General features: G+C 37.2%; 1 protein-coding gene and 1 pseudogene across 6 annotated transcripts in view; one reads left to right on the plus strand and one right to left on the minus strand.

Moving 5' to 3' along the window:
* Positions 1-360: 360 nt before the first annotated feature.
* The window catches only part of ARNT (aryl hydrocarbon receptor nuclear translocator), a 54,633-nt gene continuing 28,201 nt past the window's right edge, over positions 361-26,792 (minus strand). For 3 of the 6 annotated variants that reach the window (XM_063103734.1, XM_063103736.1, XM_063103739.1), the window contains exons 5-22: positions 25,540-25,584; positions 23,083-23,296; positions 20,312-20,525; positions 18,953-19,055; positions 17,341-17,406; positions 16,844-16,929; positions 15,137-15,213; positions 14,314-14,448; positions 12,123-12,197; positions 10,583-10,734; positions 7,122-7,232; positions 6,880-6,952; positions 6,547-6,670; positions 6,255-6,357; positions 5,721-5,868; positions 4,241-4,403; positions 3,644-3,810; positions 361-2,643 (exon numbers count right to left, since the gene is read on the minus strand). In XM_063103734.1, the coding sequence (XP_062959804.1) occupies positions 2,554-2,643; positions 3,644-3,810; positions 4,241-4,403; positions 5,721-5,868; positions 6,255-6,357; positions 6,547-6,670; positions 6,880-6,952; positions 7,122-7,232; positions 10,583-10,734; positions 12,123-12,197; positions 14,314-14,448; positions 15,137-15,213; positions 16,844-16,929; positions 17,341-17,406; positions 18,953-19,055; positions 20,312-20,525; positions 23,083-23,296; positions 25,540-25,584 (2,146 nt within the window). In that variant the 3' untranslated portion in view covers positions 361-2,553. The remainder of the gene's footprint in view (positions 2,644-3,643; positions 3,811-4,240; positions 4,404-5,720; positions 5,869-6,254; positions 6,358-6,546; positions 6,671-6,879; positions 6,953-7,121; positions 7,233-10,582; positions 10,735-12,122; positions 12,198-14,313; positions 14,449-15,136; positions 15,214-16,843; positions 16,930-17,340; positions 17,407-18,952; positions 19,056-20,311; positions 20,526-23,082; positions 23,297-25,539; positions 25,585-26,792) is intronic. The other 3 variants (XM_063103735.1, XM_063103738.1, XM_063103737.1) reach the window with 3 other exon arrangements.
* Positions 8,790-9,083, plus strand: LOC134384999 (large ribosomal subunit protein eL37-like; annotated as a pseudogene).

Here is a 26,792-nt window from a genome sequence, read left to right on the forward strand (position 1 = left end):
GCCAATTTAAATTTCCATCCCTATCTCTTTTTTCCAGAAGGGAACATACTGGGGGAATGTGCCCAGTGGTTTCCAGTCCAACTCTTCTCTTCTCTCCCCAGGACTTGGGCAACAACCCCCACCCTCCATCTTGTGGTCAGAATGTCCCTGCTGATTTTACTCAGAATGCGTCAGGATCAGGAGGGGTGATGAGTGATCAGAACTCTAAGATTTCTGATTCCTGAAATTAAAGACTCACACTGTGCTTTATGCTTGTACGTTTGGAGCTCAAGCTATGAATTCCTCTAGTTGTGGGTGTTTGTTGTTTATGAGCTGGAAAGGAATGATAAAGCCGCAATCAAGATGACACAACACAAGAAATTTTACAAAAGGAAAAATTATTTAAGTTTTAAAATCTTTGCTACATGTCATTATTTTTGCCACTGTAAGGCTTAGCACGGATGCCAGCAATACGGAAATGGCCAACAGAAAAAAACAAAACAATCAAAAATAAAACCCTGAAGGAAAAGCAGAAACAAAACCCCCAGAGCATCTTTTCCCTACCCTCCCCTTCCCCAAAGCCCTATAATAACTGTACAATATTATAGTCCTGATCACATTTAAAAAGTCGATTATTAAAAAACAAGGATTCCATTGGAAACTCAACTTTTTGGTTTCGTAAATTGTGATATAAATATATATGTATACTGTATGTGTGCACATAGAATAAAAAAATAAACTGTCTCCTTTTCGATTCCACTACCAGACACCAGAGTGGAGACAAAAGGGAAGGAAACCCAGTAAATGACATTCCCTCAGCTTCTCCAAAGCCATCAGTGCTCCTCAGTCCCTTGACTACATTTAATATGCCTTCTCCTTATTAACTCAGTTTTGCACTTAGATACTGGCCAGAGCCAATTTTTTTTTAAAAAGGCTGATATATGTGACTGTAACCTGAGGAAGATTGAGGGTGAGTAGTAAACTGTGTCCGCATTTATATGGCTATAGTTATTTACCAAGTGACCCTGTTGGGATGGGAGTCCAGGTGCCATCTAGGTACTTCAAAAAATTCATGGTAAAACAGAATTAAAAGATAATACAAATCTTCCCATGAACTTTTTGAAGATTCCTCATGTCACATGGAGTGTGATACTTATACTATAAAGTAAAACCCAATTAAGATTGGAGATGGACCAAACAGGAAAGAAATATAGGCCCAGGACAGACTTAAATTTGTTTCTTGATAAACTGGCTACTTTGGGGATGGGATGAAAGAGGCTCCTTTGCAAGAAGGCTTTTGTATTTGGTTTATACTCCAACAGTGAGGCTTTTCACCGGGACTGCGAATCCAAGAAGTTGAGTTTCCATGCAGAAATAACCTCTACAGAACACATATCATATGTGATTCTGACAGAAAAAAATGCAGCATTATCCTTATGGCTAAGTCTGGGGGTTCTGAAGGGTGTATATTTTGCCAGCCTATTTCAGTAATGTTTGCAGATCTTCCAGATAAGGTGAGAGCACCAAAAGCAGGAGTAACCCAGCTTTATCACTATGTTTGATGAGAGACCAACCACAACAACAGAAAACTTTATATATTTGCTTTACAGTTGCATATTGGCTGAGCATAGATGTAAGTGCAGCAAAGACATTTATTTAAATGCTCTTTGGCTGCAATACTAAGTGGAAAATACCTGGAGGAATTAACTCCTTAGGACTCTCTGAAAAGTACATAGAAAGACAAAGGTAAAATCTGGGACAAATTTTGCATAACTCCCCAACAGGGAGAGAGAAACACAGAAGCACGCGCGCGCGCACACACACACACACACACACACACACACACACACACACACACACACACACACACACACACACACACACACACACACACACACACACACACACACACAATATCTCACACACACTCAACAGGGAGAGAGAAACACAGAAGCACGCGCGCGCACACACACACACACACACACACACACACACACACACACACACACACACACACACACAATATCTCACACACACTCTCTCTCACTCTCTTCCTTTCTCTCACATACATGTTTCTTTCCACAGGAATTGCTCACAGGCAGCAGAAAGAGCCCATGCTCACTTCCTAAAGCCACATACATACCTACCATGGTTCATGGTCCTCGAATATGAGGATACTCCTCCTTTCCTTCCCTCTATTCAGAATTTCTTTCCAAAAACAAGCTATAGTATCCAAGGCAAATAGTGGATGTCAGATTCTTCTAATCTGCCTCTTGACCCTAACATAAATAATCACTGCACAACATCTGGTCAGGAGACATAAGGAAAGGCATTCTAACCTCACCCAATCTCACATTTTCAAAGGGTCCTAAAGGCCTTGGGGATTCATTCCATTTCTTCCATAAAAGTTAACTCAGAGAGCAAGGAGGGCAGGGGGAAGGCCAGAAGGGAAAAGGGGTACATGTCAGGGGTGAGGGAAGGGAAGGGAGAGGAACTTTTATTCTGTTTACAGAAATACTTGCTTTTTAAAAACAGTGATTTTTCTCCCCCACCCCTATCCTCACCCCAAAAGTTCTATTCTGAAAAGGAGGGAAACATAGCTAGATCAGGAAATTCTTCATTGTTGTAGCTGCTGCTCTGGTCTCCCAGCATGGACAGCATCTCCTAATGAGATAAAAGATCAAATTTGAGTCACATACATTGATCCCTTACATTTATTGAATTCCGTCCCAACACTCCCCTGCACCACCATCCATGTCCAATGAGTTTCTGCTGTGTTGAACAATCTTAGTCTCCCTCACTCTCTTATTATCCCTCACTGGCAACTCTCTTATTCCTTTAGATCACAGCCTTTTTTCCTAGTCCCTTCTCTGTTTCCTCCTACAGTTTCACATTTTTTCTCTCTCCAGTCCTCAATATTTTCAAAGGGAGAAAAATCTGCTTGCCACATTTTATAAACCACCCCCATATAATCCCCTAGAGACATACACATATATGGACTATCTTTTATCCCATTTGTTTTCCACCAAAACCTGTTTTGCCTTCTTTCAATCTGTGTTCTTCCTTTGCCCTGCCTAAGAGTACTCCATTCATTCTTCAGTCCCCTTGGGACTTGTATAAATAGACCTTTATAGCTATTATCAATATGTTCTATTTCATATACTTGTTAAAAAAATTGTCCTGACTATTTTAAACCCAAAGCTACAGTGAAGTTGGGATGTGGATGTCCTTGAATGAGCTAAAATAACTTTCATTGGTATCTTCACATGATGCTTCACATCACTAATTTTGTCTGTTCTGGTTAAAGGGTGTGCATCACACTAAGTTCAAAACTGTTTTAAAAAGATGACCGGTAAGGGGATCTCAACCCTTGGCTTGGTGTTGTCAGCACCACGCTCAGCCAGTGAGCAAACCGGCCATCCCTATATAGGATCCGAACCCGTGGCCTTGGTGTTATCAGCACCGCACTCTACCGAGTGAGCCACGGGCCGGCCTCAAAACTGTTTTAATCACTGACATTTATCCCTACACATCCCACTCCCTGCCTTCTCCCACATATCCCCAACCGAACACCTCAATCCAGGTATGCTTCTTTTTCTTCTCTTTCTCCCTGACCCCTTCTCTCCCAGTTTCTGATTTTCTGAGGTCTTTCACCCTCTCACACCTGGAAGACCTCTGGCTGCCCAGGTTGCTGTGCTGATGGCTGTTGAACATGTTGCTCGCTAGAACCTGAACGATGATGAGACTGCTGGCCCTGCCACTGTGGCCAAACACCCACACCCTCTGCTGTCCGTGTCTGGAATTGTCCTGCAGTCTGTCCACTCTCAGGAGCTAGAAATACAGCAAGGAAGAACAAACAACTTCAATCTACTAATTCCCCTAAAGAGGAGAAAATAGCACATAACTGCATGCATTAATTTTACCTTCTGTCACTCTCTCTGCCACTCAATGCTTCTTCTATTTCAAAATCCAGCCCCAAATTAGATTTTCTTCTCTACGTAGCCTTTCAAAGTGTCCTTTGCTCATTTAGATTAAATCTACATATATTAAATTTATAATGACTTATATGCTTCTTGTTATATATGCTAAAGTATTTTTCATGTGGATAGGTTTTAAATTCCAAATAGATTTTGGAACTTGCATTTCCCTACAATCACAATCAGATCAGTGCACCTAGGACACAGGCAAACTATTTTAACTACTAAATCCTTTCTCTTAGTGGTATAATTTTCCTATCACCTTCCCTCTGGTCTGAACTCACCAAAGTTGGATCCACGACTGGTGAGACTAGGGTAGGCAGCAGCACTAGGTGATGCAGTGGGAGTACCGGGGAGGGACATGGGACTGAAGGAGGATGGAGTCTGAAAGTTGCCCACACCAAATTGGGAAGAACGAGTCTTGGCTGTAGCCTGGGTAGCCACCTGCTAAAGAGAGAAGGGAACAGAGAACAACAAATGATATTATTGCACATATTATTCCTATGACAGTCAACACTGTGTCAACCACTGCATACTTTTTTTTTTTTTTTTTTTTGGCAGTTGGCATGTACAATGATCAAACCTTGGACTTTGGTGCTATCAGCACCACACTCTAACCAATTGAGCTAACTGGCCAGGCCCACTGTATTCTTTTGAACCAAACTCATCACATTTCCTACTGTATATTTCTTTTGATTAACTTTCAATCTCTCTTGACAGCTGAGGTAAATATGCAAAAAGAAAGAACTATGGGATTAATAAAAGTTATGAGAATTAAATGAAAGCATTTTAAAAACTGTAAAGTTACATAAAACTAGAGGCATTAATAACAGTAGAGAACTATATGTAGAGAAAAAACCCATTATTATTCAGTTTGTTCTGCATTCATTTGTTCCTAATGATCTTTTTTTTAAACCTAAACATTTGTCTCATCATAATAGTAATGCATATATATTGTAGAATATTTGGAAAGTGAAGGAAAATAAAAAGAAAATAAGAATCATTCATAATTCCATCACTAAAGACCCATGATTAACATTTCTGAATAATTTCTTCCAGTTTTTATTTTATTTTTTTACACAATTGAGATCACACTGCATATAACAATTCTGGTGCCTGCTTTTGGTTTTGACTTTTTTACTTAAAATATTACTTATAAAATATAAACATATAATAATATATTAAAGAATATTTGCTTTAGGCTTAACATATTTATTATGTATTACATATATACATGGATATTATATAAGAATTTTTCGTGGTTTTTTTTTTTTTTTGTAAATAGACATCATTGTATGTAAATCAGTAATTAATTTTCTCCTTGGTTCCTGTATTATGTAGCCCTAAAAACAAAGAGGAAACTTCTTAGAATTTACTCCAAAACAAATCTAGAAATCAAACCTGCTCAAAACGTTCTGTGTAAGCAATTCTGAATTAAGGTGAATATGTGAAAACCATGGACTCTAATGAGATTTTTGGATGTGGTTATTAATTATCTAGCTGCTCTCAACCAAGATGAAAATCGGGGGGCTGGCCAGTTAGCTCATTCGGTTAGAGCACACTGTTATAACATCAAGGTCAAGGGTTGGGATCCCTGTTATCGGCCAGCCACCAAAGAAAGAAAGAAAAGAAAATTGGAAGTGAGGGACGGGGGCTAGGGAGAAGGTATCTAAGAGAGAGAGCAATAATTTTAGATATGGGAAAAAGACCAGCCAACCAAACAAAAAAACAATATACAAGGGACAGACAGATGAGAAGCTTTACCTGGGCTGAGAAGCCTGGGCGGGTGCTATGGGTCCAAGTAGGGGCTGCTCCCTGGGTGGGGTTGGAGTGGCGAGAAATCTGGGCCAACGTCTGCCCTGCAGAAGCTGATGGCTGAACGATGGTTACAGGAGGAGCCAGACCACTATTCCTAGGAGTGAACAAATAGTGAGGTAAAAGATTAAAAGGATGGATTTACCATGGAAGCTAGGAATCAAAGGACAATCAAGTGCTATCCCAAGAACCCCCTGACTTTCTTGGGGTTAAGGAAAACTTGATAACAGAATTTGGAAAAGACAAGAAAAACTGAGTCACACACTGACCAGTACACACAGAGATGGAACCTAAACCATGGCACAATAGGACAGGTACAAGAAAACAGGAGGAAAAAAAGCAGCTTATTTGCCTTACTCTAGCCCCTATTAGCTCCACTGCTTTGTCAGAAATAACCAGAGAAAGCAGGGGAAGAATAAAACTTGGATTCAGCACCTGAATCCCTCAGGGCCCTGTAAAGCAGCACACATATATGGGGCTCACCTGAAATTCTCTGCCGGCCGGGGGGTAGGAGGGAATGTGTTGCCCTGGGAGAATAGCTGTTGGGTGGCAGGGACAGTGCTGGAGGAGATGCCTTTACTCTGATCTGTGGACCAAAAGGAGTTGGGGAGGGCCAGTCAAGGGGCTGTAGTATATTAGCTCAGCAAGTTCCTATTTATTCATGAGGTATTAGGATTAAATAGAAATATGTTGGAAGATTACTGATTGGGCAGTGGTAGGCCCATCAGTAACTGATCTTAGTAAGCATTTAAAAGGGAACGAGGAAGAAACATACCTGCATTGATGTTAGAATAGATTTCTGAAAATCTTGGATCTCTATCCTGAGCAAATAGACCATCTGACTTCTCAAGAGGCTTGCTGTGTTCTGGCCCTGTGGTTGTCACAGGCTGAACAGAAACCTGTGGAATGTAATGATAAAAATAACCACTAAAGGTTTAACATGACTATTCAATAACCCTAAAATTCATATAAAATACACATACACTCTAACTGGAGTTGGGGGACATTTCTTAAGGAAATGCTCATTGTCCCCTTCAAGGAAAAAGACACACATACACACACACACAGACACACACACACACACAGACACACACACACACACACACACCTGGGAATGATTGTAGCTGGACAGTCCATCTCTTCCTGGCACCATGTCCAATTCTGTTTGCTGTTGCTGCTGCCTATATGTTAAAGTCCAGTGAGAAGAGAAATAGAAAAAAAAAAAAAAGATTTTTAAAAAGGATCTGGGGAAAGGGCCTTAAAAAAAAAATAACCAAACAAAATGGGATTGCAGAAGGCTAACCCCTGGGGTACTGACTGCTCAACAGATGATTCCTCCATGTTTCTTACCTTGGTGCCAGCTGCCCCGAGCCCATCTCCAGGGGTAAATTAGTTGTGGGACCTAGCTGTGGCCTCTGGATTGTGTTGGATGGTGTGGGCCGTGGTTCCTGACTAGAGTTTCTAGGAAAATAGAACAGAGGTAGAAGAAAGAAAAAATCTGATTCTGTATATAAAGTTCTACAGTTTCATCTGTAGGTAGGGAAATCACTAATAAATCCCCCTTTAAAGTACAATCCTACAAATAACCTATGACTTCAGCAAATAATCACACTATGAACAACCTAGAACAAATAGAAACTATGTCCTAGGACACAAGGATTCATCCTGTTTGGATTCTAACTCCTAGATATTCAATACTTGGTTGTTGTGGATATGGGAATATCCATATATTGTTTTTAAAAAGCATAGGTTAAGGTGCAGCCTCTATGGAAAATGGTATGGAGGTTCCTCAAACAATTGCAGATAGATCTGCCATATGACCCAGCTATCCCACTGCTGGGAATATACCCAGAGGAATGGAAATCATCAAGTCGAAGGTATACCTGTTCCCCAATGTTCATCGCAGCACTCTTTACAATAGCCAAGAGTTGAAACCAGCCCAAATGTCCATCATCGGATGAGTGGATACAGAAAATGTGGTATATCTACACAATGGAATACTACTCAGCTATAAAAACGAATGAAATACTGCCATTTGCAACAACATGGATGGACCCTGAGAGAATTATATTAAGTGAAACAAGTCACGCACAGAAAGAGAAATACCACATGTTCTCACTTATTGGTGGGAGCTAAAAATAAATAAATAAATTCACACACACACACAAAAAAACCGGGGGGGGGGGGGAAAGAAGACATAACAACTACAATTCCTTGAAGTTGATACGACAAGCAAACAGAAAGGACATTGTCAGGAGGGAGGGGGGAGAGGGAGGAGGGAGGGAGGTATCAGTAATGGGCCACAATAATCAACCACACTGTATATCGATAAAATAAAATTAAGAAAAAATAAAAAAATAAAATAAAAAATAAAAAATAAAAATAAAAACTAAAATATAAATAAATAAATAAAAAGCATAGGTAAAAAACTGAAAATATGTAACTTGAAACATCAACAAAGAATATCTGAAACACGAGAATTTTTTCCTTCTCTCTATACTTTCTAAATTTTCTATAAAGAATATTAAAAAATAAAATATTAAAAACTAATTAAAACTAATAGCAGCAGGGAAAATTACATGTAAAAGTGGGCAAGGCCATTACTTCCAGAAACCTGAATCTTTAAAAAAGAATTAAAATTTTTTTCAATTTAAACAAAATGGAAATGTAAAACGATGATTGCCGTGTAATAAAAAGACGCAAAAAGAAAAGACAAAATGAAAAGCTACAATGACCATAACTATACACTCGAGTCCTATGTTAAAAGAAATTTCGAACTCAATCCACCATGTTATACTAAGTTAGTTAGCAAAGAATTAAACTTTACATTCACATTTGCTAATTATTCATAATGTGTTCTTTAAGAATTGGGTTCAAAGCCAATTCTACAAAAGTAAATTAATTAGTAAAGAAGTGGAACTAACAATTGAAACCTCTAGGATAGCTACAATAAAGAAGATAGGATATAGCAAAAGAGCCTTCTCTTCCAATCTCTTTGGTCTCAGGAGCAGAAGCGAGATGACAAAGGGAATGTCATCATTTGGAAAGCATTGAAATAAAATGCACATGTTGTGCCATCACTGTGGCTCTAAGGCCTCCCACCTTCAGAGGTCGACCTGTGGCAAATGTGGCTACCCTGCCAAGTGCAAGAGAAAGTATAACTGGACTGCCAAGCCTAAAAGATGAAATACCACTGGGACCCGTCGAATGAGGAACCTAAAAATTATTTACCACAGATTCAGGCATGGATTCTGTGAAAGAACAACACCTAAACCCAAGAGAGCAGCTGCTGCAGCATCCAGTTCATCTTGAGAATATCAATGATTAGTCATGCAATAAATATTTGGTTTAAAAAAAAAAAAAAAGACAATAGCAAGTGTTAACAAAGGATTTGGAGAAACTAGAACCCTCATATATTGCTGTGGGAATGTAAAATGACGGGACAGCTTTGGAAAACAGTTTGGCAGTTCCTCAGAAGGTTAAACGGTTATCATGTAACCCAGCAATTCCACTCCTGGGTGTATACATAAGAGAATAAAAACATATATACACAAAAAATAGTACATAAATGTTTATAAGCAGCATTCTTAATAGCCAAGAAGTGGAAACAACCCCACGTCCTTCAACTGATGAACAGATAAGAAAAAATGTGTTATATCCATACAACAAAATATTATTCAGTCAAAAAAGAAATGAAGTACTGATAAGTACTATAACATGGATGATCCCTGAAAACATTATACTAAGTGAAAGAGGCCTGTCACAAAGAAATCACATATTCTGTGATTTCATTTATATAAAATGTCCAGAATAGGCAAATTCATAGAGACATTGTTGTATAGGGCTTGGAAGGGAGGAAGGAGAATGGGAAATGAGTATTAATGGTTACAGTATTTCTTTTACGGGGGATAAAAATATTCTGAAATTAGATTGTGGTAATAGTTGTACAATAGTGTGATGTTCTAAAAAACATTGTATTTAAATGGGTGAACTGTATGGTATGTGTCTCAATAAAACTGTTTTTTGGGGGGGAGCAGGAGGGAGGTCTGGGATTAAGTGGGTGGGGGACACGGAATAATTGCAATTTGTGGTAATGAGCGTGCTGACAGTAGTGATCTGACCATCACATCATAGGCACAGGTGGTAATGGTCATCTTTGCACCCCATGAACACGCATAATCAATTTAAAAAAAAAAAAACTTTTAAAAAAAGAAGCTGAGAAAGAAAGCTCAAGCAGAAGAATCAAAGAAGAGGAGAACAGAAACTAAAGAAAAAGTGAGATATAGCTATGCTCTAAAGCTAACTATGATCCAATGACCAAATCTGGCACGTTACCTATTTTTGTAAATAAAGGCTTATTGGAACATAGCCATGTTCTTTCATTTTATTTGCCTAAGGCTGTTTTCATGCTACAACAGCAGAGTTGAGTAGTTACGATAAAGATGGTATAGCCTGCAAAGCCTAAAATATGTACTATCTGGCCCTTAACAGAAAGAGTTTGCTGACCCCTGCTCCCAAGAAAAGTCCTGCCAGCTAGAGCAACTAGTGTATAAAACAAAATCCTTTCTAGAAAAGGTTGATACATAAAATTGAAACATAAACCCTTCCATCTCAGGACCTAGTCTCTGATCTACTGTTTGTTAAAATTTTATTCTACCTTGATCAACTACCCCAAATCCTATGAGAAGTTGGAAAATGAGGAGCTTCTAACTACTGGTGCTTAATACTGGAAAAGTGGAAGAGGAGGGGATAGTTTGATAAAGCTAAGCAAGAGAAATCCCAACATTTGAAAAGGCCTGTATGATACATACTTCACATTGGTATTGGTACAGATGATGTATTCAATTTCATCTGAGTAAGGGTTCTGGAAAGTAAAGGAGCTGGTTCTCATCCAGAGCCATTCTCGGTTCTTAGACCGGAACCGGAACATGACAGACAGCACCTGGCCTTTTAATTTCACCACCTGAAAAAATTTTCATGCCATCAATGGAACTCATACAAAATTTTCTTTAGAAAACCAAAAATTTTCCCATTTCTACAACCCAAAGACTCTTGTGTCACTGCCCTTGAAGCACCAGTCTTTTTCAATATTAAAACAACCTGAGGGAGTAAAAACTAAGTGACTAAATAAGAAGGAGGTATATTCATCACATTTCTTCCCCAGAGTCCCAAGCTATCTGACCACTCTAGTCAAAGTCAAATTGAAATAACAATTATTTCCCTCAAAAAGTCCACTAAAGATATGCTGAGCTAGCTTTGTAAGTCTATACCAGAAATTTGTTAAGTTTAATGACACTGGATCTAGTTTACAAACTGCTCTTCAGTCTTAGCATTCCCCCCAAATCTGAGAATTTGTTTTCACAGGACCCACAGAGTTTTCTATAAATAAAATTAAGCTGGCTTTAGCCTTGTTTTGTTTTTTAAAAGTAAGTAATTTTAGATTATTTAATTTTTTAGTCTCATGGAATAGAAAATAATCTTTTGACTCTCCCCCCCAATGATAAAAAAACATATATTAGCAGCTAACATGTATTTTGTAATTGCTATGTGTCAAGCACTGGGCTATGTGCTTTATGTACATTATCTTATTTAATCTTCCCAACAACCCTTTGAATTTAAATACTACTAATATACTCATTGTGTCTGTAAGGACATTACTGATACTTAAAGTGGTTAACTCATTTGTCTAATATAAAGTAAGAACTGTTATCTAAAGCAAAGTCTACTTTCAGGAGCTAGGGACTGAAAATTAAAATAAACAGTCAGCTTACAATTAGGAGTTAACTCTTGGGCTGGCTGGTTAGCACACTTGGGAGAGTGTGGTGATGATAACACCAAGGTCAAGGGTTTGGATACCCATACCAGCCAGCCACCAAAAAAAAAAAAAAAAAGAAAGAAAGAAAGAGTTAACTCTCTCTTATCTATAAAAGAACTCTGTGAAATGTATTTTTCTACTACAATCCACAGCTCAGTGAAGCCTAAAATATTTTAAATACTTCAAAGACAGGTCCTTGGATAGAGCTAGTTGGATACGAGACATAGCCAAAGCCAAACAGAAATACCTTGATTAGCCATAGTTTCAAAGTATTAGTCCTATTCTATTTCTTAAAAACACAAGTACTAAAAAACATAAAACTGTAGTGCCTGCCACAGTGCTGAATTAATTAGTTGTCAATAAATATTTGTGTAGTGAACATGATAAATAAATAAAAATATTTATTTAGGACTGCCTGGTTAGCTCAGATGGCTAGAGCTTGGCCTTGTAACACCAAGATCAAGCATTCAGTTTCCCATACTGGCCAGCTGCCAGAAAAAAAAAATTATTCACACCCAAGCCAGAAAAAAGGTTACCTGTTGGAAGCTGTCTCTTAGAAGCTGCTGGTCTTCAGGATGACAGAATTCTACAATATTCTTTCCTAAGAGTTCCTAGAAGGGAGAAAGAAGAGTGAGATAAACACTTTTACGGTCATCTAATTTTCCTGGTCCATCGACCGGGGACTTGGATTTTATTCTACCTTTATCCTAAGATTGTAGATAAGTGTGGAGGGGAAAAAAAAAGAGAGAGAGAGAAGATGGAATCTGCTAAGCAGCTGGCTTCTAGAACATTTCTCTTTTTCAGAATATTATACACGCATTTTGCATTTATTACAGATTTTAGGTATAGTTTACATTTATAATTCACTCACTCTAAGTACGTAATTTGATGATTTCTAAGAAGTTCATATACTTGTGCAATCATTTCCACAATCCAGTTTTAGATCATGTTCACTGACCCCAAAATTTCCCTTTGCCCATCTATAGTCAATCTCTGCTCCCACTCCTACCCCAACCCCTGCCAACCACTGACTTGCCTTCTGCCTTTCAGTTTTGCCTTTTCTAGAAATTTCATATAAATGGAATCATACAACATATAGCATTTGTCTATGGCTTATTTCACTTAACATAATATTTTTGAAGTTCATATATGTTGTTGCATGTGTCAGTTTTTTCCTTTTTATTTCTTAGCAGTATTCTAAAATGGATATAACACAGTTTGCGTAATCATTCACAAAATGTTAATGGACATTTAGACTGTTTCCACTTTTTGGCTATTATAAATAATACAGCTATGAACATTTGTGTAAAAATCTTTGTGTGATCATGTTTTCATTTTTCTTGGGTGGATAACCAGGAGTAGAATTGTGAGGTCGCAAGATAAGCATATGTTTAATTTTTTAGGAAACTGCCAAAATGTCATTGCAAAGTAGCTATACCATTTTACATGTCTACTAACAATGAATGAAGTTCCAGCTTCTCCATATTCTCACCAACCCTTTTTGATTATAGCCATTCCAGTGGTTACACAGTGGTATCTCAATGTGGTTTTAATTTGCACTTTCCTAATGACTAATAATGATGTTGAGCCTCTCTTTCATGTGCCTTTCATAATTCTTTTTTGGTAAGATGTTGAATCTTGTGTCCTTTTTTTACTGGTTGTTTGACTTAATGAGTTGTATGAATTGTTTATATATTCTACATACAAATCCTTTTTCAGATATATAACTTGCAAATATTTTCTCCTAGTTTGTGTCTTTTCACTTTAGTGATATCTTTTTAAGAGGACAAATTTTAATATTGATAAAATCCAATTCATCGGTTTTTTTCTTTCGTGAATCAGGCTTTTATATAAGAGTTCTCTGCCTAATTCATGATCACAAAGATTTTTCTCCTCAAAGTTTACTTATAATTTTAGCTCTTATACATATAGGCCTTTGAGTTGACTTTTGTGTGTTTTGTGAGGTAAGGTCTAAGTACTTTTTTTTTCACATATGGATATCTAGTTGTTCCATCGCCATTTGCTAGAGAGACTTATTTTCCCCACTGAATTGTCTTGGTACCTTTCCTGAAAATCAGTTGACCATAAATGTGAGAATAGCTTCTATTCTGGCCTACTGATCTATATATCTATCCTTACACCAACACCACACTGTCTTGATAACAGCAGCTTTATAGTGCTGAATTAGGTTGTATAAACCCAACTTTATTCTTTGTTTTCTAGACCTCATTTTCACTAACCTCTTCACACAGCCATAGCCAAAAGTCCCCCCTGGTTTTGATAGTTTTGAAAGCTTATATAAAGAATCAATTCAGGGATAGTAAGCTGGTCTGCTGAATGAGTAAATTACAATAACTGGTGTTAAATCTGCATAATTTATGGGTTACTATTCATTTTGATAATTACATGAACTACCTAAAGGTGGCTACACCAACATATCTAATTAAAGTTAGCACTACTATCTGTGTTAATATCAGTAACGAAAAATACTTATTTGTATCTGCTGCTGCCACTTGGTTTCACAAGCCATATTTCTCTAGATGAAGTGATAGCCTTGACAGAAAGCCGAGAATTAATTTAGCTACCGATAGAATAAGATCATCTCTTTTCCGAACTAGTGCACGTATGTTTTGCCTGTCTCTAGAGTTACACAATTGCATAATCTCAACATAGGCAAGGGAAAACAGAGGCCTAAGTATCCATGATGTAACAGCTCCAGTTCCTCACCTGTGGCTGGTAGCCAACAGTAGCCACACAGCGGTGATCGACAAAAGTGAAGATCCCCTCAATGTTGTGTCGGGAGATGAACTCTGTTGGTTGACAAACATTACTCATGTCTGTACAGTTGGGAGAACTAGTTACCTAAGAGTGAAGAGATAAAATGAGGTAAAACGACACCATTTTTTACAGATGTATTTCCCATCTCCTCATGGTCATCTGCATACACACATGAGACTTCCAGTTTTAGGGATTTCTAAACTTTCACATCTCATCCAGAAAGGATAAAATGGCAATCAGAGAAGGCATGAAGTCAATCTCTATTCCCTTACATGTACTCCTTACCAAGTTAGTGAAGCAAGAAAAAAATTAATTCAATCTAAAACCCACCTACTTTCATCTGGCTAGGCTATGCTCATTATTCAGACTGGAAAATTATGGTCCAAGTAATCAAGAAATTTATACTTATGAAGAATAAAAATAATTTCACTTCTCTATTGTTAGTCATGTAATGGTAAAATGAAAAGAAACTCTCTTCTTTTATACAGGGCCAAAAGAAATTAGCTGAAAATAGAAAATTCAGCATTGTAAAGCTAAAAATAAGAATGATAAGGGGAAAAGATCTCCCTCCTCTCGCACTCTTCAATTTTTGCTAAATCCAAAAGTAGCAAAGGTCACTATAAAAGCCATAATTTTCCTTCAAATTTTTGGAGTTTTATGGAATTCTTCATTAATATGCAGAGATTAAAAAAAAAAAATTTAACATGAACAAGTCCTGAAGGAGATTTCTTCTCATTGAAAAGGGATGTAGATGTGGAAAATTCATACTTGCCTGCAATCTGCCAATGGCCACTAGGCAAAACTTGCTCCCCTGGCCGGCCTCTGGGTCATCATCTGGGAGGGAAACACCTTCAGGAAGGTGAAGTTAAAAGGTTTAACAAAGATTTCAAACTCAAATGCCTTCAAAAGTCAGGCAGGTAAAGATTCAAATTACATTTAGGTAGAAAGAGGCTAGGTATAAAGCAATAGAGAGTGACAAATGATAATAATAACAATAAAGGTAAACAATTACATAGAATTTACCATATATGCCAGTCATTGTTTTAAGTACACACACACACACACACACACACACACGAGGGTACTTCAAAAAGTTTGTAGAAAAATAGAATTAAAAGATAATACAAACCTTTCCATGAACTTTTTTTTCCCCCATGAGTACCCTTGTATATTAATTCATATATTTTACCCATATTAATTGTAATAAACTGGACAGTACAAGTTCTACCCAAAGTATTCTAAAAAATTATGCTGGCCAAACTAAACCCATATAAAGGCAGCCATTCTGTGACCTCATCAGGAAGAGAACAGATAGATGTCTTGCCTAACTTGTGACTTTTAAACTAAGCAAACAACCAAAAATGAAATTATACCAAACACCAATAGTTATTTATGTCTCTTGGAAAAGAGAGAAGCCACTGTTTTACATGGAAAGGAAAGATGACTGCATTTCCCCTTTATTTTTTTGCATAGTTATCTTCTTACAGAAGAAGTATTTCTTTGATAGCTGTACAAAAGTATGAAAGATCATACATACCTTAAATATATGACTTATACAATATATAGACTAAAAAGTCAAAATGTCATTCCTACTTAAAATTAATTTTTCTTAATTACATTACCATTTCTTGGGTGCCTACCATATGCCAGACACTGGGCCAGATGCTTTCCATATGTTAACTCAAATCCTCACAATAACCCTACATGGGATGTATCACCTCCAAATTAGATTAGAAAACTGAGGTTTATAAAGGTCAAGCAACTTATCCTAGGTTATACTGCTAATAAATAACAATGCCTGGAATCAAACCCAGGTTTTTCCAAATCCAAAGTTTACTCTCTTTCCAAAATACACCACCGTGCCTCTTTTCTCTTAGTTTCTATCTCTCCCAAACACCCACTTCCCAATAATACCCATCCAGCAGGGAAGTAATAAAGTTGCTAAGATTTGGAAACTCTGACAAGCCAATTTAAAAAGTTGATCCTTGTACCCCAACCACTTTTCTCACATGCCTTGTTTGACCTCAGTTCTAGTGAAGCTAATATGCTCACAGGTTGATTTAAAGACTTTACAGAGAATACCTCCTTTATAAGTTACTTGACATTTCCCCTTCATCCCTCAAAGTATTGCTCCTACTTTAGAAATCTTTGCCAAATTAAATGTATTCAATGCCAATGTTTCTTTGCAACAACTGCTTAGAAAATAGGCATTCAGTACACATTATTATGTATTTGCACATTTAAAAACTACATTCTGTGTCAGCCAATTTTAAGTCATGTTAAAGTCTGGGTATACCATCTCCTCAACTGGAAGATAAGCTCAATAATGAAAGGGAAGGAGGCCGCTTTTTCTTTTCTACTTTCTTTCAACTTATACCACATTTCACATATCAGGTACACAATAAATGTCAGCTAATTTTCTTGGACTCTGCGAAGAACCAACTGCACCAAGGGAGAAATCAATTTCCAACTTTCCTACCTGCTGGGGGCCAGGCCTTGATATAGCCCGTGCAGTGGACCACCACGAAGTGAGGCTCCCCATCCTTCACAGAGCCAAGTCCATTCCTAGAAGAGTTATAGGAGTCGGAGAAAAACCCTATGCAGTAAAACTAAAAAAGCAATGCTGGCTTAGTACCTTTAGCTTTAGGTTCTTGGGTGTTTAGAAAACAGGATAATCAGTACATGGAACTTTCCCACCCAAAAGTGATAACCATATTTTTGACCTTGCCAAAGTAAAGCAACCAAGAGGTATGGCAGCAGGAAGAAAGTAGGTAAAGCAGTAAGGCAACTTGCTGAAACAGGATGAGCAGGAGAAACTTTAGAAGTTCAGGAAAATATTACCAGGAAAAAAAAAGTAATTGGGAGGTGAGGGCTGAGGGTGAGGGCTGCTGAAGGAAGGACTACAGTAACATAGGTGAAAAAGCGATGATCTATACAGTTGGCTATCCCTTTGGTTTTCACTGCTTAGGACCTTACCTGCATCTGTTCCTCACAAAGCTCAGTCTGTTCATGGATACTGGGTCCACAGAGCTATTGCCACACCTGTTTCAAAGAACAGAGAGATTAAAAGCAGTCAGGCTGTAACATCAAAGAACTCTCCATAGTAACAGCAGGATAACAGGCTCTGGATAAAACTAGACAGAGAAAACTGGTAACAATATTCCTAACAAAAAAGGATAAAGGTAAGTCTGATTTGGTATTTCTAAAACTTGCAATTATCCTAGACTGTGAAGCCAAAATATTCCATGTGCTCTTCAAATGCAAAGATTCTCTACATCAGGAGTTGGTAAAGTTTTTCTGTTGAGGACCAGATAGTAATTATTTTCAGATTTGTGGGCCACGTAGTCTGTTGCAACCAATCAACTCTGGCATTAAAGCATAAAAGCAGCCATAGATAATAGGTAAACAAATGGGCATGGCTATGTTCCAACAAAATTTTATTTACAAATAAAAGTCTGTGGTTTGCTGACTCCTGCTTTATGTTAACCACAACCTAATCTATTTGCTACATTTCATTCTTACTCATCTTGCTCCTGCTTATGTCTTTGCAATAACCACGTCCACATGTTGAATACAGTATCAACAATCCTACTTTCCCTTTCTCATTTCTTCAAATAATAATAAATAATAAATAAAATCTGCATAAAGTTTAATATGTGCCATGCTCCGTTCTAAATACCTTTACATATATTAATTCATCTAATCCTCATAACAACTTTATGAGGTCAGTATTAATACTACCTCTAATATTAGATGATGAAATCAAAGCACAAAGTAATCACGTAATCTGTCCAAGGTTTCAGAACATAGTGTCAAGGCTAGAATTCAAATCCATTTAATACTATGGATTAAAACAAAATCCAACAGTCTGAATCCAGAGGATACTCTGAACCACTAAGCCACATAATATTCAATTCTGTACGTCTCCCAGGAAACCTTCCTGAATGATATCCTATCCATCATTTCTAACAGGCATCCTCTTAGTACAATGTAGTCAATTTCCATTATACACCCTGAACTGATTTTGTGACTTTAAGAGATGCCTTTCTACTTGTATAGAAAGGACCAAACATCCCTTCTACAGAATCCTATAATGTATAGAATATAATATGTAAACAGTAAACACTAACTGAAAGACATAATAAGGAAGTCTCAAATTTGTAACTTAAAAAAAAAAAAAAGAAATGATCTAAGTACATAATGGCAAAAAAACAGGTTTTAGAGTCAGACTATTAGGGATTAAAACAAAATCCTGTATCATACACTATCTATGTAATCTTGGGAAGTTAATTTCTTTGAATGAGTTTTTTCATCAGCTAAGTGGTAATCATAAATCTTACTCCATAGGGCAGTTGCAGGATTAAAAGAAGATGACAGACATAAAGCACCTATCACAGTATCTGGCATGGGAGTTCAGTAAATGTTAGCTCCCTTACCAAACACTTTATTCTGTATTACAACCCATCTGGGTCTTGAGAGTTAAATTTAATCCAACTAGAGCTTGGATTTAAAATATTAACTCCTCTGTCAGAAATAAAACCCTCAGCTCTTGATTCTCCCTATGCCAAATCCTCAGCCTGACACTCACCTCATTCGGCAAATAAATGATCTCCTTGAGCCCATACACATCCTCATGGAAGACTGCTGACCTTCCTTTTTCACTGTTCCTGTCTTTAGATCCAGGATACGCCCTGAAAAAGGATGTGAAGAGCAGTCTGGAGTGCATTTTTGTGTAAAGGGGAGAGATACTGGAGGCAAAGATAAGTAAGCACCTTATTTGTGCCCTCCAATCCCCTTGCTTATAACAGAACAGGCAAGGCAGAATGGATTTTTTTCTAAGCCTAAAATACTTCAATTCTCTTCAATGAATCTCACTCTTAAATTCAATAGCAGCACTAAAAATAACCTTGTGCAATGGAAGTTATAAGTGGAAAGTAGTGGTGGAAAGCAAGAGGCAAGGCTACAGTGTCACATTCTGTAAGGCCTGATTATTTTTATACACATACAGACATACACACACAGAGTACGTGTCATTGGTTTAAAACCAAGTAATTTTATATTCTACAGAAACACACATCTGTCTCAAGTCAAAATTGTTTCTCCCCTTTATTACATAGAAACCAAGGGAAACTTTTGGGGAAAAGGAAGAAATAGAAAAATGAAATGCATGACAATACAAAAGAGAGGAAAACTAAAGATTAACATTACTATGACCATATTGGAATTTCTTACATTTAATTTTAACTACCAATTTTTATCTGCTTCCACCTTAAAATTTTTTCTAGAGTTGCCCAGGAACAAATGTGACTTGTTTCTTCTAGCCATACTCTGGCAAAAGGATTGAACAGCATTAAAATGGGGCAGACAGAGGGAGTGGGGGGGAAATACTACAAATAGAAAAAACAAGCAAAAACCACTTTACAACTTTACACTGAATAGCCGCCCCCTATAAAATAAAAATCTGTTATCAAAGAAGCTAGCACATAAAGCCAAGCACAAGTGGGTAGTAAAAAATACCAATAATTATCCATACAAATGAGACAGAAGTATGGATAATTCCTATAGAATGGGGAAAAAAAATTGTTGTAGGTTTGGCTTTTGCTATTTTATCTGTACTAACATAACTATAAAAAGTAAACTTTTATATGAGCATTATTACTAATGAGACATTTTCTAAAGATGAGCCACAAAGTAGATAATCTGCATGCAAATAAAAAGAACTAATTATGTTCACTAAAGGAGAAAATTCTAGAAGTCTTGCTGGATTCAACAAACCAATTTAAGAGCTAAAATATCTTTTTTTTTTTTTTTTTTAATGGCTGGCCAGTACAGGGATCCAAACCCTTGACCTTGGTGTTATAACACTGTGTGCTAAAATATTTCTTGTGCCTCAGAAAAAAAATGAAGAAACAACTTCCCATTCATTTCCCAGCCACATAACTCTCACCGGTCAGGGCATTTTCCGAAGTGGAAAGCTGCTCACGAAGTTTATCCACATCATCTGGGTGAACCTGATCATAGAGTGTGCTGCCAAACCATTCAGACTGAGGCTGGTTCAAAACAGGAGTCACTGAGTCAGAGACATACACCACCCGGCCTGTCTCACATGAGACAATAAACAGAAAACCATCTGCTGCCTCCAATATCAAATGTTTCAGTTCCTGCCCAAGGAAAAGAAATAAAAGTTAATACTGAACTCTGAAAAACCAAGTATTTCTATTCATGGGAAGAAGTAAGACATTTAGGCCATATGTATCTCTCCATAAGCAACTGCTGGCTCATACCTGATCCACAGACAGAGGTTTCTACCCAAAACGTAATCACCTTCATTGACAAGATTGTTTTTTCTAATAGATATTTCCTCAATTTCTCTGTCACTATCTACTTCTTCCTCTTTATCTCAGGATTGAAAACGGAGAATAAAAAGACTCACCACTAACAATAACTGACTTCTTGTTTCCATTCTCTCTGGTCTCTTTTTAGGATCTTGCTTGACAAATATCCCACTTTCTAATTTTCTCCTCAGGACTATAAATGCAATCAAATTTTCTCAATTCTATACAAATCTTTCCTCAACTTGGCCCAACTCCTCTTTTTTAATGCCAAGCTTATACTAAGAATAATGTTATACTCACTGGCTCTATTTTCTATTATTTCTCAGTCCCACTGCAATCTTCACTCTAAACCACTGTAGTAATTTTTTTAAGGAGGTTACTAATATCCTCTTAAATGAAAATTCAAGTCCCTTTTCCTGGGTCCTCATCATTTTATTCAACCTCTCTACAGAATATGACACTGCTGTCCTTTAAATTTTATTTCCCCCTAGCTGCTTCTATGAGACTACACCCCAATTTTTGCTTCCTCCTCTGCTATGGGTTCTTTCCTTTGTTCAAATCTTAAATGTAGACATTTCCAAGGTTCTATCTTAAATCCTCTTCTCCACTGATACCATATTTCCTTCCTGGGAAATCATATCCACCCCTCCCCACTTTAAAATGATGTACAAGTTTATATCCCTAGACTTGCTTGATTTTTTTTTCTCAAGCTTTTAGCAGACCTGAATTTCAAGTATCTGTCAAACATTTCCAAATAGATATTCTACCAGCAACTCAATGTCAACATCTCAAAACTTCAATTCTTATTTCTCTCTCCAAAAAACAATCTTCGTGCTCTTCCAGTATTCCCTTTCTTGCTTAACAGCATCCTCCCAAACTAGGAGCCTCAAAATCTAACTACTCACCCTCATATTCCCTTGATAACTAACTCATTTTATCAATTCTACTTTCCAATACTACACCACTGTGTAAGTAATCTTATGCCAAGAATAACAAAGTGGTCTCCCTGCTTTCACTCTCTCCACTTCATCCTTAAAATGCCACTAGATCTACTAATACATTTTTTATGGCTCCCCACTGCCTAAAAGTTAAAATCCAAATTCTTAACACACCTTAACATTTCATCATCAGGTCCCAAGCCCACCTTCCTATTATCTCCCAAAACATGCTAAACCAACTTGATTTTCCTTGAACAACTCAATTACTCTCAAATGTCTTAATTTTTGCTCAAGTTATTGCTTAAATTTATATCACTACTCCCCAATTCATTTCCCATATCCACACTTTTATAGTACATATTACTGTACCTCTATTATAGAATTGGTTCTGTGTTTATGATTTATTTATTTACATGTCTATTTCTACCACTGACTATCTCTTCTTAACTTTCTTTACATTTCTCACTGCACAAAGCACCTGATTTGTCCACAAAAGGTATATAACTCAAGTTTGTTGAATCAATACCTACACATATAGTTACAGCAAATTAACTATGTCAATGTACACAGCTATAAAATCTGTGCTATATGTTCTTTCAAATAGACCATCCTATTTGGAAAATTCTTAATCCTTTCTCCCAAACCATAGTCCTTCTTTTTAATCCTTTAACTAAAATGGTGGCATTACAGGTAAGTATTTTTCTTCCTTATACTTCCTGTATTTTCCAAATTTTTCTGCAATGATCATGTATTACTTTTAACAATCAAAATAGAACATGGCTTCCTTACTCAGAAGTTTTCTCTAACCATCCTCACTCAAGTCTAACCCTTCTATTCACTTTAACCGTCCTTCCAGTATATATCTATCTAGTCCCACATAAATTAATAATAATAAAAAAAATCTTCTCTATATGCCTTTTCCTATTTTTTACTTGTGTGTGTATCCTGCCACTTACATATTTATATTCAGACTGAATTCCTGAAAGGCAGAAAATATTTCTGCCTTCTCTAATTTTTTCACAGTTCATCAAATTTAACAGCACATCCCTGTGCAATAATGACTGCCTGATAAAATTCTCTATCACTAAAACTGGAAGCTGCTTCAGGGATGAGAAATGGTTTTCTTCCATCCTCTAGAACCCCAAGGAAGAGGACTGGTTCCATGGACATAATCATCTCTCTCTGTGATTCCACTGTTCTTCTTCCATCTTGTAGGCTGTATTCATGAATCAGTTTTAAAATACCTATAAGCTTGCTAAATAGTTTTAACAACTCTCTCACTTCTCACTGTCCCAATGCTAGTTAGTGGCAAAGCCAAGGACTGAAACCCATTTTCCTATGGTCTAACTTTTTCCTGAACAGCTGAATTATTGTCCAAAAAAAATCAAAAATTTCAACAGATTCACCCAGATTCTAGACTCTTCTGAGCTGTAAGTCCCAGAGACCTGATCAGTGAGGAAAGATGGCTTATAGGAGCCATCAGTGGACGTGTTGCCAGTTCCCCTCAAGGACTTCATGTGAGAAACTGCCATGCGTAAGATGGTTAGCTTGTCTGGTTTTCGAGCCAGGGCACTACAGGTGGGCACCATGTCCGACAGTTCTGTGATGTAGGCTGTCATCTTGTTCCGTCGTCGCCGTTCAATTTCACTATGATTTTCCCTGCAAAGAGAGGAAAAGCCCCATCCAGGTGGTCAAATCTGTCCATTTGGTAGCAGGGAGAGTGATATGGATACCAAGTGAGCTGCTGAAGAATGTGGTATTTAAATTTAGTGATGCTTAAGTCTCAGAAGTTAAAGTTAGGTTTGCCAACCTTCTCATGCAGAGCAAGCATGGAACAGAAACTAACAAGGCAGACAGACAACAAGCAAATACTGCAATTCCCTCCATCTCCTGGAAACTTCACTTCCTATGTAAATTACCATGTCCTCAGAACAAAAAACATTTAAAGAAATTATAGTATTTAAAACTGTCGATTACACTCACTCAAGTTCCTAAGGGACAAATAATCTCAGCTTGGTTGACTTCACGTTTACTAGTTCACCTTTTAAAGGTTAGAAAATAAAACAACCAATTTTTGCCAACTCAAGTATGTTGCTCAGCAGCCGACATAAGAATTGATAATATAGATTCCCTTGGTCTATAAAATGTTGCTTTGTTGTAAGCTTCTCTCTTATTCATAACATTAGAAGGCAGACACCACACTCTAACTGAGCTAACCAGCCAGCCCTTTTTTTTTTTTTTTTTTTTTGGCAGTTGGCCAATATGAGGATCCAAACACTTGACCTTGTGTTGTCAGCACCACTCTCTCCCAAGTGAGCTAACTGGCCAGCCCAGATTTTGAAGTTTTATTCATCCCACTAATGCACAAAATCCTACCTTCTTTATCTGGGTGTGGTGCCAGTTCACTAAACTTCTTGAGACTATATAATAACATCTAATAGAGGTCCCATGTGGGTCTCCAGTCTGGGACAAGGTGAACTGGGGAGCAGGAATGGCGGGGAGGGTATGCTTAGAGGCCTGGAAAGAGACAATCTGGATTTCACCAGAGTAAGTAAACTACATCTCCAACACTGACTTCCTCAAAATTGAGAAAGAATAATACCATTATTAAAAGAAATAATCCAGTAGTTTTCAAACAGGAATTCTGGAAAGCCCAGTAGGTTCCTCAGTGTCCTCCATGGTGATGCCTCAAGGAGAGAATCAAACAACATGCTGCATTTCTGCTTCTACTTGAGCAGCTTTGCTTTACTTTTATTTACTTCTATTATCACTTATGGATTCTATTTGAACAAAAGTTCTTTGTCAAAAAAGAAAAAGAAAAAAAAACCCGTTCATCTGACATAAATCTCTTTTTTTATGAGAAGAGCTAATTGAGGTAAAGTAGTTAAGTGACTTTTCCAAGGACTGACCTCATTCCCAACGCAATGCTTTCCCCACATCATGCCAAATCAGTTTTCTGAAGAATTATAGGGTTAGTAGGAGGCATAGATTGAATGGCAGCAAAATGAGTTTGCAGCCCAGCTTAAAGAGGTAAATGACAGACAAAAGGGAGAAAACACTAAAAACAGGTGTTGTTATCAGTGATCTATTTCCTACTAAGTCATACCAAATCACAGAGACCAGAAAACAGAAGTTTGGGCACATTTCTTCTCCCGTATTTCTACATTATGGACATCAGTCTCCAAAGAGAATTCTAAAGTCTCTTTCCAAATGACAAAAAGATATCACTACATAGGTCTGTATTTAGTTACTTTGCCTGAAACACGTAAAATTCTACTCTCAAATTTAAAGTGCCCGTCTTCCTAGTATGTGACAGATTTCTGACACTGAAGTCTAGAAACCTGATCTTTTAAACAGCCACACATAAGCATCTAAAACTTTTCTGGGGACCACAATAAAGGATTCAATCATCAAAGCAACACCATTTCTGTTGTGACATAGTAATCTAGGCTGCTAGTCTACATAGTAAAACAAGACTGTGTTTTTTAGAAAGATGTGGAGTAAATGCAGAGGCCTAAATATTGGTAACTAATTGCAAATACAGATATATATAGGTTTTCTAATAAAAAGAGTATTTCCCCATTAAAGCACCACTAGCACAGCTGCATTATTTCTAAAAGCTTTTTGTTCTGTGAAACTTAATGTTGAGATAAAGAGGAAAGAGAAAACTTAAAACCAATAGCAATTTCTTAAATTCCTAAGTAAAGTTCCCTCAACTCACCCACTTTCTGATGGGGGAAGCCAAAGTTCCTGATACACCCAAACTTCTAAAAAATCTTGTCCTCTCTTGCCACAGATTAGGAAAAATATAAAAAGAAAGGGGAAGAAAAGATAGAGTAAGAAAAAAGATAGAAAAAGCAGCAGCATCTGCTTCATCATGCTAAAAGACACTGTTCTCCTACCTGGCAAGTCTCTCTTTATCCGCAGAACTCTGCTCATCATCCGACCTAAAAATAGAATTAATGAACTAAGCTAAAATTAAAATAAAAAGGAAGGAAGGAAGGAGAAAAGGAAAAGGAAGGAAGGAAAGGAGAAAAGATAATAAGAGAAAATAGAACAAAACAGATGCAGAGAAGAGAGGTGGGAAATGGAAATATGGGTAGGAACCTTGCCTGTAACTCTACAAAGCCATCTGTTAGAATAAAGAAAAAGTAACTTACAAGACAAAAGTCAACATAAAAACAAGGCCAATATATATTGTAAATTAACATGATCTGAACACAGAAAGCATTCTGCCAATCAATCTCTGTAGAGACCAAAGATATACAGAGTTTGAACAAGAACCAACCAAGAGAATACAGGAATACCATTCTCATACATTGCTCCCAATCTGGAAAGAAAAGTACATCCACATGTGCTATTCTATATTGAAAAGATTAAAGATAAAGTAAATTAAAGATGAGAGTACCAAGCAAGTGATCACAAATACAATCTCTCTCACTTACCTCTTCCCCTCTCACACACACATTCAGACAAAATAACCAACCAGATTTCACTGGAGAAATTATATAAATTACCTAAAGAAAACTAAGCTAGATTTCTGGCATATCCTCCATCATTGATTTGTTCCTAAAGTAATTTTTAATTTTGATTCATTCACTTTACCATATCTCTCCAGTAAAGCCACAACACAGCTGGATCCCCAGTAACAACTCCACCTCCTCTGGAGGAGGATACAAAGGATTATCACTAAATTTTTCCAGAAAACTGAGATACTGTAAGGGTGAGTGGCAACTGAAGAAACACCGAGTTGGCAAGCCAGTGTATTAGTACTCAATTCTATTTTAAATATATATACATTTTACATACAGTTGACCTTTGAACAACATAAATTTGAACTGTGTGGGTCCACTTATACACAAATTTTTTTCCACCAACCGCAGACTGAAAATATAGAGGGCCAACTTTTCATATACACAGGTTCTGCAAGGTCAACTGGGGGACTTAAGTCTCTGCAGATTTTAGTATATGCATGGGGTCCTGGAAACAATCCCCCTTATATACCGAGGGACAACTATACATAAAAATAAAGAAGCCTCAAATCAAATGTCTAAGTAAAGCAGGATGTATTAATAGGATAAAAGATTTAGTTACTAAAAATGACAAGTACATATGTTAAGTGAAATAAGCTAGGTACAGAGAGAAAAATACCACA

Source organism: Cynocephalus volans, chromosome 8, assembly GCF_027409185.1.
Source record: "Cynocephalus volans isolate mCynVol1 chromosome 8, mCynVol1.pri, whole genome shotgun sequence".
Lineage (NCBI taxonomy): Eukaryota > Metazoa > Chordata > Mammalia > Dermoptera > Cynocephalidae > Cynocephalus > Cynocephalus volans.